This window comes from Ornithorhynchus anatinus, chromosome 5 (assembly GCF_004115215.2).
Source record: "Ornithorhynchus anatinus isolate Pmale09 chromosome 5, mOrnAna1.pri.v4, whole genome shotgun sequence".
NCBI lineage: Eukaryota > Metazoa > Chordata > Mammalia > Monotremata > Ornithorhynchidae > Ornithorhynchus > Ornithorhynchus anatinus.
Genome location: NC_041732.1, coordinates 6,267,903 through 6,283,533, shown reverse-complemented (window position 1 = coordinate 6,283,533; position 15,631 = coordinate 6,267,903). Strand labels below are relative to the sequence as shown.

Here is a 15,631-nt window from a genome sequence, read left to right as displayed (position 1 = left end):
CACACATTCCTGCACCCCTTTCTTCACCTCCTCCCAACCCCTCCTCCCACGTCTCTTCCTTCCTCCCCTCCTCCCTGTTCCCCTCCTCTCCATCCCTCTTCCCAACCTCCCCCGCCCCCCCTTCCCCACCGCCCCATCCCTCCTATCAGTCCTCTTTGATCCTCCCCTCATCCCCCAGTTTCCAGTCTCCCCTCTTTTATCCTCTTCTTCCCTCCCATCTCTGGCACTCTGTTGCTTCCCCCTACCTGTAATTCTTTGACATGTCTGTCTCCCTGGCTAGACTGTGGGTTCCTTGAGGGCAGGGATCGGGCCAACTAACTTTATTGTTCCCTCTCAAGTGCTTAACACAGTGCTCTGCACAGAGAAAGGGCTAAATAAATACTACTACTACGAGTATGAGACTCGGACCTTGCAATCAATCAAAGGTATCAGAGGGGAGGGGCGAAGGGGGCTTTTGCCGTGGTCTGTTTGAAGATCTGAGCCTCTCGGTATTTATTGAATGTTCCTTTGTGCAGAGCCTGCGCTAGGCTTACCTTCAAAGTTGGGGGCTGGGCCAAAGCGGACATCGGTGGTCTCACCTGGGAAAGATGATCTGCACCCTCCCGTCCCAGCTGGGGCCCGGGCTGGTGAGCAGAGCCCCCTCCCCCATCAGCTTCCCCCCCACCCCCAACTCCCACGTGCTGCTTCACAGGTGTCAAGAGGAGTGCCCCGTCGGCATGTTCGGGTTCCAGTGCTCCCAGCGGTGCGACTGCCACAACGGGGCCACCTGCTCCCACACGAGCGGAGCCTGCCGGTGCCCCCCAGGCTACCAGGGGCCCCGGTGCCAGGAGAGGCTGTGCCCGCAGGGGCTGTTCGGCCTCAGCTGTGCCCAGAAGTGTCCCTGCGACCCCAACAACGCTCTCAGGTAAGGGCATGGGGAAGAGCCTCCAGGCCGGGGGCGGAGAGGGGAGAGAGCTGGGGGCAGGGGCAGGGAGGAGCACAAGGTGGTCCTGGAGAAATTGGATGCAGGACAGCCCGGCAGCCTGGCACGATAGATAGCTTCTCTTGGGGAGGGTGCCACTGCCCATATTTGGAGAACCAGCACTTCAGGCTGGGAAGGCAGAGGGTTCCCGAGCACCCCGTAGACGATCCCGATAGATGTCGGCTGCGCTGCCAGAACCTCGGGCATCCTGCGGGGAGAAATCAGCTGTCCAAGGAAAAGCCCTGTTCCGGGAGGCTGGAGGAAGATCCTCCAGGGTCCGGGAAAAGTCAGGCAGATCCTTCTCCAGCCATGGTTACCAAAGGGGTGAGGTGGGGGTGGGGATACCAAAACTGCCCTCCGTAGGCCTGGGGGCTTCCAAATGGTCATCTCCTCCTCCTCTCCCTCTTCCTCCTCCCTCTCCTAGTCTTCGTCCTTCTCTTCTTCCTCTCCTCCTCCTCTGCCTCCTCCTTCTCCTCCTTCTCCTCCTCTTTGTCCTCCTTTTCCAATCTCATCAACCTCTTCCTTCTTCTTTCCTTCCTCCCCTTTCCTCCTTGTTTCCTCCTCTTTTCCTCCCTTGCTCTTCTCCTTCTCCATCCCCTCCTCTCAATCAATCAATCATATTCATTGAGTGCTTACTTTATGCAGAGCACTGTAGTCAGTTCTTGGGGGAGTATAATACAACAATCCCCCCTCCTTCTCTTCCTTCTCTTTTTCTTCTCCCTTAAGCTCCTTGCCCTCTTCTTCCTCTTCCATCTTCTTCTCTCTTCCATTTCTTGGCAAAACCTGGAATCAGATTTCGCCATTCTTCTCCTCCAATATCTTCCGGAAACATTGGAGAATTAGTCCCAATCCCATCTCAGGGATTGTGGGGGGGCATCCCTATCTGGGACGAGATGGGCGCCAGTCCCCTCAGCCCCCTGGGATATTTGCACTGCTCTTCTCACAAACCCCCAGTTGAATAGCTTTTGTTTCTCCTGTGCTTTCCAACCACCTTAACCTGCCTAATTTGGTATTTCATAGAAGGGATTCCTCCATGAATTATCAATCTGGAAGGACTCCTCTTTCCGCTACTAATCTCAACCTGTTAAATATTAATCATGGTTTGGCTTAATCTGGTTAGGCACTTAGGGGCTCTCTTAGGGCAGCAGGTCAATTGGGACCTGGCTTCCCCAGCAGGCTCAGGAACCCAATGCCGGGATGGGGGACCCCAGCAGCCCGGCCCCAAAACGAAGCCGCGGGATTCCTGAACCTTACAGAGGGCGGGCTGGGGTGGGGGGGGGGGTCTCAGCTCTGACCCCGGCCAGCCCTGGCCCGGCCCAGAGAGACCCACAATGGGGGCGGCAGAAAGGAGAAGGTCAGGGGGAACGTGGACATTTCTCTCTTCGTTTTAGTGGTATTTTTTTTTGGTTTTTAAAATATCTGTTAAACGCTCACTATGAACCTACCAGGCACTTTGCTAAACACTGGGGTAGATACAAGCTAATCAGTTCGGACAAAGTGAGCCATGTGGAGCTCACGGTTTTAATCCCCACTTTACAGATGAGGTGCCTGAGGCACAGAGAAGTTGTAACCTTCCCAAAAGTCACATGACAAACAAGTGGCGGAGCCAGGATTAGAACCCACGTCCTCGGACTCTCAGGCCCGGGCTTTACTCACTAGGCCACGCCGCTTCTGTTAAATGCTTACTGTGTGTCAAACACCGTTCTAAGCGCTGGGGTTGGTACAGAACCACGAGGAGAACTCACTGGCTTTGCTTCCTGCTGCAGCCCAAACCGGAGGAGGCCATGGTCAGCCTAGAGAAGTTTTTGGTCAGCCTAGAGAAGTTTTTCAAGGGACCCCAGGAAACTCTTTTCAGATTTGGCTCTTTCCCACAAGGCCAAAACCCATTCGCCCACTAGAGAAACAGTGTAGCCTAGTGGAAGAAGCACTGGAAGTTAGAGGACATGGGTTCTAATCCTGGCTCTTTCACATGCCTGCTGTGTGACCTTGAGCAAGTCACTTAACTTCTGTGGGCCTTAGTTATATCATCAGTAAAATGGGGATTAAAACTGTGAGCCCCCTATGGGACAGGGACTGTGTACAACCTGATTACCTTGTATCTACCCCCGCACTTAAAACAGTGCTTGGCACATAGTAAGTGCTTAATGAATACCACAATTATTATTAGAAGCAGTGGATCCACCAGAGAGAGAAGCAGCAAGGTGTAGAGGAAAGGGCCCGGGCCTAGGTGTCAGAGGACCTGAGTTCTAATCCCATGTACCTGCCGTGGGACCTTAGGCAAGTCACTTTGCTTGTCTGTACCTCAGTTTCCTCAACCGCAAAATGGGGCTTCGATACCTGTTGTCCCTCCTACTTTAGACTGTTGGGCCTCACGTGAGACCTAGTGATTTTGTATTTATCCCAGCACTTAGTACAGTGCTTGGCACATAGGAAGCACTTAACGAATACCCCAATTATTATTAAGTATTATTAGAGAGGGGCAACGATCTTCCAAAGGGGGTACACTCCCAGCCTCCAAAAGGACTTCCTTCCTTGACCCCCACTTCTCTCCCTCACTCCTCTCTCTTGGATTGTCCTGGCCTCACGCAAGCCTCGGTGGAGCCCCAAGGGACTGCCCCATTGCCCTCGAGCAACCCAACCATGAGGGCCAACGGGTGCCACTTTTGATGCCCACCCACCCACCCACCAGCCCTGCACGGGGGAGCAGAGCGGCAGATGAAAATTCCTCGCTTTATAAAGAGTCCGTGTGCTCTGCAAAGGAGCTGTCCTGCTCCATAAAGGAAACGACCTTGAGGGAGCCAACCCTCGCCGAACCGGCCGCCCGCGATTGAATTGTCAAAGACGGATTCCAACGGCCGTGATCGTATATTACTTCTGAAAGATTTCGTTCCGCCGACAGGTGCCGGTTTGATAGCAATCTCACAGCATGGGCAACGGGGGAGAGACGCACAAAATCCATTCTAAAATATTCCTGAAATGCTGATCTTTCGACTCCCATTAGTTAGTGATTAATGGATCCCCGGGGTCTCTCGGGGGAGGGTGGGGAAAGGGCAGAATTGGGAGCGTTGGTTATTTCTGACTGGCTTCGACACACTGACGTTCCTGGACTCTAGGCAAGAGCCCGGGCCTGGGAGTCAGAGGATGTGGGTTCTAATCCCGGCTCTGCCACTTGTCTGCTGTGTGACCTTGGGCAAGTCACTTCACTTTTCTGGATCTCAGATCCCTCATCTGTAAAACGGGGATTAAGACCGTAAGCTCCATGTGGGACAGGGACTGTTTCCAACCTGATTATCTACCCCAGCACTTAGAAGAGCGCTTACCACAGACTAAGTGCTTAACAAATACTATTATTATTATTCTGGGTCGGAGGAACCTGTGGATGGATGAGATGGGTTTTTGGGGGGATTAATCTACCGATGGTATTTACTGAGCCCTTACTGTGTGCAGAGCACTGGACTGAGCACTTGGAGGAATGCATACAATCAATCAATCAGTGGTCTTCACTGAGCACTTCCCGTGTGCAGAGCACTGAACTTGTTGGGAGAGTACAATACAATCAACCAATCAGCAGTTTTTATTGAGCGCTTGCTGTGTGCAGAGAGAGCTCTGTACTAATTTATTTCTATTAACGTCTGCCACCCTATCTGGACCGTAAGCTCACTGTGGGCAGGGAATGTTTCTGTTATATTGTTTTATTGAAATTTCCTAAGCGCTGAGTACAGTTAGTGCTCAATAAATGCAGTTGACTAAGTGCTTGGGAGACTACAGTGCAACAGAGTAGGTCGACATGTTCTCTGCCCACCAGCAGCTAAAAGCCTAGAGACAAGTCCCTCCAAACCCCGCTGATTGAGCTCTACATCACCCCCAACTTTGGGGATTCTCAGACTCACCCAGTCCCAAACCTCTCCGCCTGCCCCTGCCTCAATTGGGAGCAGAAAGTTGCGCTTCCTGAACTCTCATTGGGAAATTCACTTACTGGGCATGAATTGTATGGCGACGAGATGAGACGATGCCATTCGGGCTGCCCGGCCGGAGACTCTTGAGAAGAATCGGCTCCCTCCAGGGGTCACCTCAGCCATCCCCCTGCTTCCGCGTGGGCGGCTCCTCCCCACTGCCAGCGCAAGCCAGCAGAGTCGTTCCTGTTGGAGTCTCTCTAGACGGTTTCCGTCCGTCTCCCCCGGCTAGATTGAAAACGTCTTGGGGGCCGGGATCGCCTGTCTGCCTTCTGCCGTTCCCTCCCTAGCACTTAGGACAATGCCCGGCCCTCAGCAGGCGTTCATAACATTGCCGGATTGAGGGTTCTGAGCGGGAAAGCCTACCATCCCTTCCCCGTTTGCCTCTTCTCCTGCCTCATGCCTGTGCCACCTTCAAGGCTCTGGCCATCTGCCATCCTTCCAGCTTCATTCGTTCAATTCAATCATTCATTCAGTCGTATTAATGAGCGCTTACCGTGCACAGAGCCCTTTATTAAGTGCTCGGGAGAGGACAATAGAGCAGTAAACGGACACATCCCCTGCCCACGACGAGCTGAGAGTCTAGAGACGAGCGCTCTGCCCTCCCGCCACCCTCCCCTCCTGCCACTCTGCCCGGCTAAGCTGGTCCTTGCTGGAGCCCTCAGCCATGCCCGCTCCCCATTGGTGGGTGAGGCCGGTGGTGGGTTCAAGTTAGTGGACCTCTCCTGGATCTGCCCCCCTCACTGCTCTCTGTCTCTCTGTCTGTCTGTCTCTCTCTCTCCCCATTCAGCTGCCACCCGCTCTCCGGGGAGTGCACGTGCCGAGCCGGCTGGGACGGGCTCTACTGCAACGAGTCGTGCCCGGCCGGGTACCACGGCGAAGGTTGCCGGCTGCCCTGCGCCTGTCAGAACGGCGCCGACTGCGACAGTGTCACCGGGCGGTGCGCTTGTGCCCCGGGCTTCATGGTAGGCCTGGTCGGCCCACGGTTCCCACCCCCCTGGGGTCTCGCCCTCCCCCCACCAGCATCCCGCTCTTCCTCGTCCTTCCCCTTATGTGCCCATTCTCCCTCTCTTCTCTTTATCGTCGCTGCCTCCGCGGTCAATTGAAAGAGGGAGAAAGAGAGAGTTTGTGTGGGTGGGTGTGGGTGTGTTGAGGGGCAGGGGTGCCGGCCAGTAACCTAAACAAGGCCCAGGTGAGAACGAGCATGGCATAATGAGAAGCAGCATGGCGTAGTGGATAGACCACGGGCCTGGGAATCAGAAGGTCTTGGGTTCTAATCCTGCTACTCGTCTATTCTGTGACCTTGGGCAAGTCACTTCTCTGTGCCTCAGTTCCCTCATCTGTAAAATGGGGATTGAGATTGTGAGCCCCACGTGGGACTGGAACCTGGTTTGCTCGTATCCACCTCAGGGCTTAATAGAGTACCTGGAACATCGTAAGTGCTTAACAAATTTCATAGTTATTATTATTAGAGAAGCAGCGTGGCTCAGTGGAAAGAGCGCAGGCTTGGGAGTCAGAGGTCATGGGTTCTAATCCCGGCTCCACCGCTTACCAGCGGTGTGACTTTGGGCAAGTCACTTCACTTCTCTGTGCCTCAGTTACTTCATCTGTAAAATGGGGATTAAAAACTTTGAGCTCCACCTGGGACAACCTGATCACCTTGTATCCCCCCAGTGCTTAGAACAGTGCTTTGCACATAGTAAGCGCTGAACAAATACACTATTATTATTAATATTAAATTGGGGAGATACCCAAACCCCTGTGCCAACAAAAGAGAGGTCTGGGGGCACCTTGTGACTGATGGAGCACTTTCTGGAGTGAGGTGGGGCCTGAACCTCTTCCCATACACTTCCGGTCTGGGGACTAAGGAGCTGGGAAAGACCTCCCCCATGTCCCCCCGGAGCAGTGAGAAATAAGGGGCATGTGAGTGACCTTTGACATGTCACAACTTCTCGGTGCCTCAGTTTCCTCATCTGTAAAATGAGGATAAAAATATCTCTCCCACCATCTAAGACTTTGAGGCCTATGTGGGGCAGAGACTGGATTCTATCTGATGATCTTATATCAATCCCAGGACTTGGCACCTAGGAAGTGCTTCAAAATGCCATCCTCAACATCGTTATCAAAAGCATGTTGATACTGATGGTGTCAAAAATAGAGGGTTGGAGCAGTTAACCAGTTGGGTTTCTCCATGCAGGCAATCTGATCAGTCCATTCAGGTTCCCCAAATTCCACTCTGAGATCTGAATTTTCCAGTTGAATTTACTACCTGGAGCAAAGCCACCAGATAGGTGGCTTCTCCTCCACTTTTTTTAATGGCATTTGTTAAGAGTTTATTTGTGCCAGACACTGTACTAAGCACTGGGGTAGGTACTGATAATCTGGTTGGACCCAGTCCCTGTCCCACACGGGGCTCAAAATCTTAATCCCCATTTTACAGATGAAAGAATTGAGGCACTGGGAAATTAAATGATTTGCCCAAGGTCACACAGCAGACAAGTGGCAGAGCCGGGATTAGAATCCAGGTCCTCTGACAGCCAGGCCTGTGCTTATTCCACTAAGACACGCAGCTTCTCACAACCCAACCAAGGAGGGTCAGAGGCCAGAGGTCACCATAAGGGGCTGGTGATCCAAGCACTGGGATGGGGCAGCAGGACACCTGGGTCCTCCTGCTATCCCTGCTAAGGGCCTGGGACTTTGAGGAATCTGCATGTCCAGCCTGTCCTGGGATGGAAGGAGGAACGAGGACCCCGGTCTGAGCTCCAGCTCTGGACAGCAGAGTCCGTGGTTCGGGGCAGCCCGGAGAGGTGGCGGTGGAAGGGGTGGGGAAGGCAGGTCCTGGAGGAGGAAACAGGCAATGGGAGATCTTTAAACCCTTTTGCCTCCCTGGGACAAGGGAGCTGAGAGAGCTTGGGGTCCCCGTGTCCTGTGCTGGGATTGCCAGGGTGGCCCTCCCTGTTTTGGGCTATATGATTCTCTTCAAATGGGTCTTTTTGTGAGGCATAGGGAAAGGAAGGACAGGGATGTTGGGGTTTGGGGGTGTGTGTGTGTAGGAGAGCGAGAGGGAGAGAAAAAAATCCGGGGGGCATGAAAGTGAATGAATATAGGATATAGTCAAATCCTATAGCCTGGAGAGAGGGGGCTGGGTGAAATGACCCCTCAGGAGAGGGAACAAGGGTAGAGGAATCCATCTTCTGTAGCAATGAGAGAGGAGAGGGTGGTATAATCTCCACCCCAGGCCCACCCCGCCTCCCTGCTCTAATTAACTGTCTGATGAATCAAGCCCTCCCCTCCGTGATCCAGCTGGTGAATGCAGCCTCTCGATCGAGGACCGATTGTGCAGCGGTGAGGGCGCCCCGGGAACCCCAGCGTGGCCCGGGTGTGGCCTGCAGTACTGAGGGCCGGACCCCTGCCAGAACCCCAGTCCCACCCTCCCGGCAGTGCGGGGGAGCAGGGCCCGGCTCGGGCCCCGAGGCCCTCCTCCGCCGAGACCCTCCTCCGCCGCTCGCTGTGGGGGCAGCGGTCCCTGGCAGGTGTAAGGATCCGTCATCCTCCCGGCGATGACGGGGCCCCACCGCTCCCTAGGGCTCGGCTATTTGTGCCGGGATTTTTCTGAAGGCCTGCCCGCATTTATTGAACCCAGCATGCCAACGGGGACAGCCACCACTTCATCATCCAAATGAACAAACTCATTTTGACATTTTTTTTTTCTTTCCTCGACAACTGTCAGGTTGTACCGAGGGCCCCCAGCCGGTCGGTCCTGGTCCAGAGAGTTATGGAAACGCCGATCTCTGGAGCGGTGATTGAATTTTTCTCACCTGTCCCAGGAGTCCTTTGGAAGCCCACCTCCCCCGATCTGCTGTCATCCCCCACGTCCTAGGTTCTGGGTCCAAAGGCTTGCTGATTTTGTGGTGAAGGGCAACCGGGCCCACAGTGGTGTATCCAAGTGCAGGTGCTGTCTCAGGGAGGGAATGAGGGAGGGTGAAGAGAAAAAGTGAGAGAGACAGAGAAAGAAAGAGAGAGGAGAGGAAGAAGGAGGGAGGGAGGGAGGAAAAGAGAGAAAGTAAGAGACAGAGGGGGGAGAGAGAGAAAGAGATGGGGGAAAGAGAAGAGAAGAAGAAAGAAGGGGGAAAGAAAGAGAAGGTGAGAGGGGGAGAAAGAGACAGAAGGGGGAAAGAGAATGAAGGAGGTGGGGGGAGAGAAAGAGATGGGAAGAGAAAGAGACAGAAAAGAAGAAGGAAGGGGGAGAGACAGAGACAGAGAAGGGGAGAGGGGAAGGGAGAGAGAGACAGCGTGGGGAAGCAGCGTGGCTCAGTGGAAAGAGCCTGGGCTTTGGAGTCATAGGTCATGGGTTCGACTCCCAGCTCTGCCATTTGTCAGCTGACTGTGGGCAAGTCACTTAACTTCTCTGTGCCTCAGTTACGTCATCTATAAAATGGGGATTAATTGTGAGCCTCACATGGGACAACCTGATGACCCTGTATCTCCCCCAGCGCTTAGAACAGTGCTCGGCACATAGTAAGCGCTTAACAAATGCCAACATTATTATAGAGACGGGGGGAAAAGAAGAAAGATGGGGAGAGAGAAAGAGATAGAAAGAAGAGAGGAAGAAGGAAGAGGAGAGAGATAGACCAACAGAGAGGGGGTGGGGGGAAGAGAGAAAGAAAAATGGGGGAGAGAGGGAAAGAAAGATGGGGAGAAAGAGAAAGAAAGAGATGGGGAGAGAAATAAAGAGAAGAAGAAACGGGGAGACAGAAATACAGATGGGGGAAAGAGACAGCAAGGAGAGAGAAAGAAAGATGGGGGGAGAGAGAGGTCTGAGTGAGCCAGACAGAGGCATTTCTGCACAGAGGCACGGGGAAGGAGAGGTTGGCCTGGGGAGGTCTCAGCCAGCTGGGGGGATTTAGTGAGTCTTCTTGAGTTTCTAGAGGTGCAGAGCCGCTCTCGGGATTCCTGAGGCTTTGGCTTCACTCCTCCCCTCTCCTCTCCTCCCGCCCCAACGGGGGCACAGGTGGCTGGGAACTCAGTTATCCTTCTGCCGGTGGGGTCTTCTGGGCAGCTCTGGGGGAAGAGGGTTTAGCGAGCACAAGATTCGTTGTGGACATGGAGGAGGGAGACGGGTTGGGCTCATCCAGGGCTCTGGAGATCCCAGCCACTTGTGGTGAATCAATCAATCAATCAATTAATCTGCACTGTGTGCAGAGCATTGTAGTAAATGCTTGAGAGAGTACAATATAACAGAGTCGGAAAGCACTTTCCTTGCCCACAGTGAGCTTAGGGTAGAGAAGACGAACTTACAGTCTTGATGCCGTCAACCCTTTAATAGTGTTTACTGAGCACCTACTCTGTGCCAAACACTGTACTAAGAGCTTGGGAGAACACAGTAGTGTTAATTTTTTTGTTTTGTTTTTTTCTAATGATATTTGTTAAGCACCTACTAGTGCCAGGCGTTATACTGAGCGCTGGGTTAGATACAAGGTAATCAGGTTGGATACAGTCCCTGTCCCACGTGGGATTCACACTCTTAATCCCCATTTTACAGTTGAGGTAACTGAGGCATAGAGAAGTTGAGTGACTTGCCCAAGGTCACCCAGCAGACAAGTGGCAGAGCCGGGATGAGAACTTAGGTCCTCTGACTCCCAGGCCCGGGCTGTAGCCACTAGGCCATGCTGCTTCCCTTTTCATTGACAGGATTGTTGCCCTCAAGGACCTGACAATCTACCAGGGGGAGACAGGCATTAAATTAAATTCCAAGTAGGGGCAAGCAACGGGGTTAAAAACATGCACTTCGATGCTTCCATCGTACCTATTGAGCGCTTACTGTGTGCAGAGCGCTTGGGAAGTACAATTCGGCAAGAGACAGAGACAATCCCTACCCAAGTGGTTTGGGGATGAATACCCTATTGCAAAATGGCAGTAGAGAGTGGGGAAATGGGAGTTAATCAGGGAAAGCCTCTTGGAGGAGATGTGATTTTCAAACAGAATCGTGTGGAAGCTGAGTCAAGGGTGGCTTTAAGGGAGGGAAGTTAGCCACGGGGCCAGAGCAGGGACGGGCAGGAATGTGTCTGTATATTGTTTTATTATACTCTCCCGGGCACTTAACGCAGTGTTCTGCACACAGTAAGCGCTCAATAAATGATTGAATGAATGACTCAGTCAATCAAATTAATTAGTCAGTGATAATTATTGAGTACTGTGTGCTGAAGTCTCCGGTACCCCCAAGACTGTGGGACCTAAGGCTTTCCAAGAGAAGCGGCATGGCCTGGTGGCAAGAGCACGGGCTTGGGAGACAGAGGTCGTGTGTTCTAACCCCGGTTCTACCACTTTTCTGCTGGGTGACCTTGGGCAAGTCACTTCACATCTCTAAACCTCAGTGACCTCAACTGTAAACTGGGGATTAAGAGGGTGAGCCTCACGTGGGACAGGGACTGTAGCCAACCTGATTACACTGTATCTACCCCAGCGCTTAGAGCGGTACTTGGCAATAGTAAGGGTGTAACAAATACCATAATTATCATTATCATTATTATTATTCCGTTCCTCCTCTGTGGGGCTCTGTTTCTCCACCTGAAAAATGGGAAGAATCTCTGTCCAAGGAGCTACTCCCATCAGCTAATACAGGTAACACTTCCAGGAGGGGCAGGTCTCCTCCGGAAGAACTTCATGCCACTTGCCCGCAGTTGTGTTTCGTGGCGGGGGCCGGGGGCCTCAGGACTGAGGGGTGAAGAGGGGTTCGGGCTCTTCTTGGGAGGCTTTCCAAGGGATGGAGGAGGGGCGGGAGAGCTTGGATGCGCATGGGGTGGGAACATCTTTCTTCCTTGATGCGTTCGTTCAGTGTAATTTTCTTCCCTTGGAAAATCAATAGAGAGAGACAGAGCCCACCTGCTGCTCCGTCCCTATTAACCCTTCCGGGCTGGGAGTCATCCAAGGAGACCCACCCCTCAGGAAGGGGCCATCGCTCTCACCCTGAGGTGTCTTAAACGAAGGGCCAGGCCGGGGCTGGGGACTGGACCGGATGACCTCTCAGAGTCCTATTTGAGGAGACTCCCCCCGGGAAGGGGGCTGTGTCCCTGTGGGCTGCCACAGGATGCGTGGTTTGGGGGTGGTCGGAGAATGGACACGGGAAGAGGGACGATCCTTGATTTTTCCTTCCATTTCTCTGGGATTGTTTCTTGGTTCTCCTAGCCTGAGTGACCATTTCTTTTATATATATTTATATATATATATATATATTATTATTATGGTATTTGTTAAGTGCTTACTATGTGCCAAGCACTGTTCTAAGCCCTGAGATAGATACAAGTTTGTCCCACATGCGGCTCAAAGACTTAATCCCCATTTTACAGACGAGGGAACTGAGGCACAGAAGTGAAGTGGCTTGCCCGAGGTCACTCAGCAGACAAGTGGCGGAGCCAGAATTAGAACTCACATCCTCTGACTCCCAAGCCCGTGCTCTTTCCACTAAGCCACACTGCTACACATACTCACAAACACACACATACACACACACACCCCACACCCCCTTTCCCCCCCTGCAAAACACCCTCATTAACCTTCTGAATGGCATGAAGAAAAAGGAATAATCAACCCAAGAAGCACAGCTGGTGATTAATTTCACTAAATAGAGTAGAACTATAAAGCAGCATATTGCGGGGGGCGGGGGGATTCAATAAACAACATTTGATACCAATTTAATAGAACATATAACTCATCCCGCACTGGGTAAAAATACCCTCTGCCTCAGAGTCCTTCCAGCCAGGAGGGAGGGAGGGAGGCGAGGAGATTTCCACGTCTTTAGCCGTAGCTGGAGGTATCGCGTCTCTTGGGTCCGGGTTCTCAGAGCAAGTTCAAAATGTTAATAGCTGACGCTGCATTCCTAATTAACTGGGCTGTGATGGGCAGGACGGGAGAGGATGATTAAGAAGTGAAGAGTTTTTGGCAGGTGGTGCTCGGAGAGAAGTGGGCAGAGGAGGAGATGAGCACCGGCCCCGGGCCAGCCGGAGCAGACTGTGGACAGAGGCATCAATTTTTTTTTTAATGGTCTAATGGATGGAGCCCAGGCCTGGGAGTAAGAAGGTCATGGGTTCTAATCCGGGCTCTGCCACTTGTCTGCTGTGTGACCTTGGGCAAATTACTTCACTTCTCTGGGCCTCAGTTCGCTCATCTCTAAAATGGAAGGCTGTGAGCCCCACGTGGGGCACGACTGTGTCCAACCCGATTTGCTCGTATCCACCTTCGGGCTCAGCACAGTGCCTGGCACTTAACAAATGCCATAATTATTATTATTATCATTACTATGTGCCAGGCGCTTTTCTAAGCACTGGGGTAGATACAGGTGATCAAGTTGGACACAGCCCATGGGGCTCAAAGTCGTATTCCCCATTTTACAGATGAGGTAACTGAGGCCCAGAGAAGTGAAGTGACTTGGCCAAGGTCACACAGCAGACAAGTGGCAGAGCGGAGATTAGAACCCAGGCCCGTCTCTATCCACTAGGCCATCTCCTCCACTTTTTCGATCGTTTGATTCATGCCTAAAATAGCATAGCAGAAGATCATATACGTACAGCCATTCCAGGGTTCCCTTCTTTCCAAGCCCTTTATCGGCGGCCAAGAAGCAGCGTGGCCTAGTAGATAGAACACAGGCCCGGGAGCCAGAAGGACATGGGTTCTAATCCCGGCTCTGCCACGAGTCTGCTGTGTGACTTTGGGCAAGTCGCCTCATTTCTCTGGGCCTCAGTTCCTTCATCTGTAAAATGGGGATTGAGTGAAAGAAGCATGAGGGACACAGACTCTGCCCAACCTGCTTAGCTTGTACCTACCCCAGTGCTTAGTACAGAGCCTCATGTACAGGAAGGACTTACTAAATACCATAAAAAAACAAAAAAAACCAAAACAGGCCAACTACACCTGCGTCTAGTTAATATCCAGGGCGATAGAGCAGCATGGTTTAGTGGAAAGAGCACGGACTTTGGAGTCAGAGGTCGTGGGTTCTAATGCCGGCTTTGCCGCTTATCAGCTGTGTGATTTTGGGCAAGTCACTTCACTTCTCTGTGCCTCAGTGACCTCATCTGTAAAATGGGGATTAAGACTGTGAGCCCCACGTGGGACACCTGATTACCTTATATCTCCCCCAACACTTAGAACAGTGCTTGGCACACAGTAGGCACTTAACAAATACTATTATTATTATTATTATAAATGAAGCACGTGGCTCCCTCGATTGCTCCTCCAGCGCTCCCCTGGAAGATTATTTTTTTATTTTTATTGCTGTCTGTTTACTTGTATTGATGTCTGTCTCCTCCCCCTCTAGACTTTGAGTTCCTTGTGGGCAGGCATCGTCTCTCTTTATTGCTGTATTATACTTTCCCAAGCGCTTAGTACAGAGCTCTGCACACAGTAAGCGCTCAGTAAATACAAGTGAACGAATGAATGAGTGAGGCGGCGGGTGGAGGAGACCCTCAGGATGATTGACATCCTTTCTCCTGAGACCCCCCCACCTCCAGCCAGGGCCAGGGCAAGAGGCCCCCGGGGTCAGACTGGGTCCCACGAGGGCACCGGAGCCCGCCGAGTGGCTCCCTGCTCCAGCCGGGGCTGGCGTGGGCACCGGAACCCGCCAGGTGATGGTCTGGGGAGGGGAGCGCCTTTCCCCGGCCCATGCTGCCTCCGCTGAGGGGCCTGCCGTGCCCTCACCCGCTGTGCCCCGGTCTCATCTTGCAGGGCGAGGTGTGCTCCGTGCCCTGTGCCCCCGGAACCTATGGCATCAACTGCTCCTCCATTTGCTCCTGCAAGAACCAGGGCACCTGCTCTCCTGTGGACGGCTCCTGTGCCTGCAGAGAAGGTAATAGTCATCCAGCCTACAGGACAGAGCCCAGGCCTCCCTCCGATCCAGCCTGCCTGGGTTCCAACCTGGCTTCCGACACTTTTTTTTCTTTATGGTATCTGTTAAGCGCTTACTATGTGTCAAAAACTGTTCTAAGCACTGGGGTAGGTACAAGTTAATTAAGTTGGACACGGTCCCGGTCCCATATGGGGCTCACAGTCTAAGTGGGAGGGAGAAGAAGGATTTAATCCCCATTTTACAGTTGAGGAAACTGAGTCACAGAGAAGTGAAGAGACTCACCCAAGGTCACACAGCAAGCAACAGGCAGAGTCGGGATCAGAATCTACTGTCTAGTGTGTGCTCAGCACTGTGCTAAGCACTTGAGAGAGTAGAATACAGTTGGTAGACATGGACCCTTTCTCAAGTAGCTTATTACCTGTGTGCAAAGCACTGAACTAAGCACTTGGAAAAGAAGAGTTGGTAGACTCAGATAAGGCAGAAACCCGGGCAGAAGGGGGGGAAGAGGAGGCAAGACAAACGCCATCGCCCCCTCCCCGACCACGTCTCCCGCTTCCCCGGTTTCAGGCTGGCAGGGCGTGGACTGCTCTCTCCCTTGCCGCAGCGGCTCGTGGGGGCACAACTGCAACCAGACCTGCGTCTGTGCCAACGGGGCGGCCTGCCATCCTGCCGACGGGTCCTGCTCCTGCTCCTCCGGTTGGCTGGGGGACACCTGCGACCGGCCCTGCCCCGTGAGTCACCGCGGGGACCCCGGAGGGGGCGGGGGGGACACCTAAAACCGGCCCTGCCCCGTGAGTCACCGCGGGGACCCCGGTGGGGCGGGGGGAGGCCCGCTAGCTGCCCTGCTCCGTGAGTCACTGCGGGGGTCCCGGGGGTGGG

The 15,631-nt window shown here is 53.1% G+C and overlaps 1 protein-coding gene across 2 annotated transcripts in view; it reads left to right on the top strand.

Moving 5' to 3' along the window:
• Positions 1-15,631, top strand: part of MEGF11 (multiple EGF like domains 11) — a 195,375-nt gene that overhangs the window by 147,759 nt on the left and 31,985 nt on the right. For both annotated transcript variants that reach the window (XM_029066601.2, XM_029066597.2), the window contains exons 9-12: positions 692-904; positions 5,705-5,879; positions 14,632-14,752; positions 15,320-15,483. In XM_029066601.2, the coding sequence (XP_028922434.1) occupies positions 692-904; positions 5,705-5,879; positions 14,632-14,752; positions 15,320-15,483 (673 nt within the window). The remainder of the gene's footprint in view (positions 1-691; positions 905-5,704; positions 5,880-14,631; positions 14,753-15,319; positions 15,484-15,631) is intronic.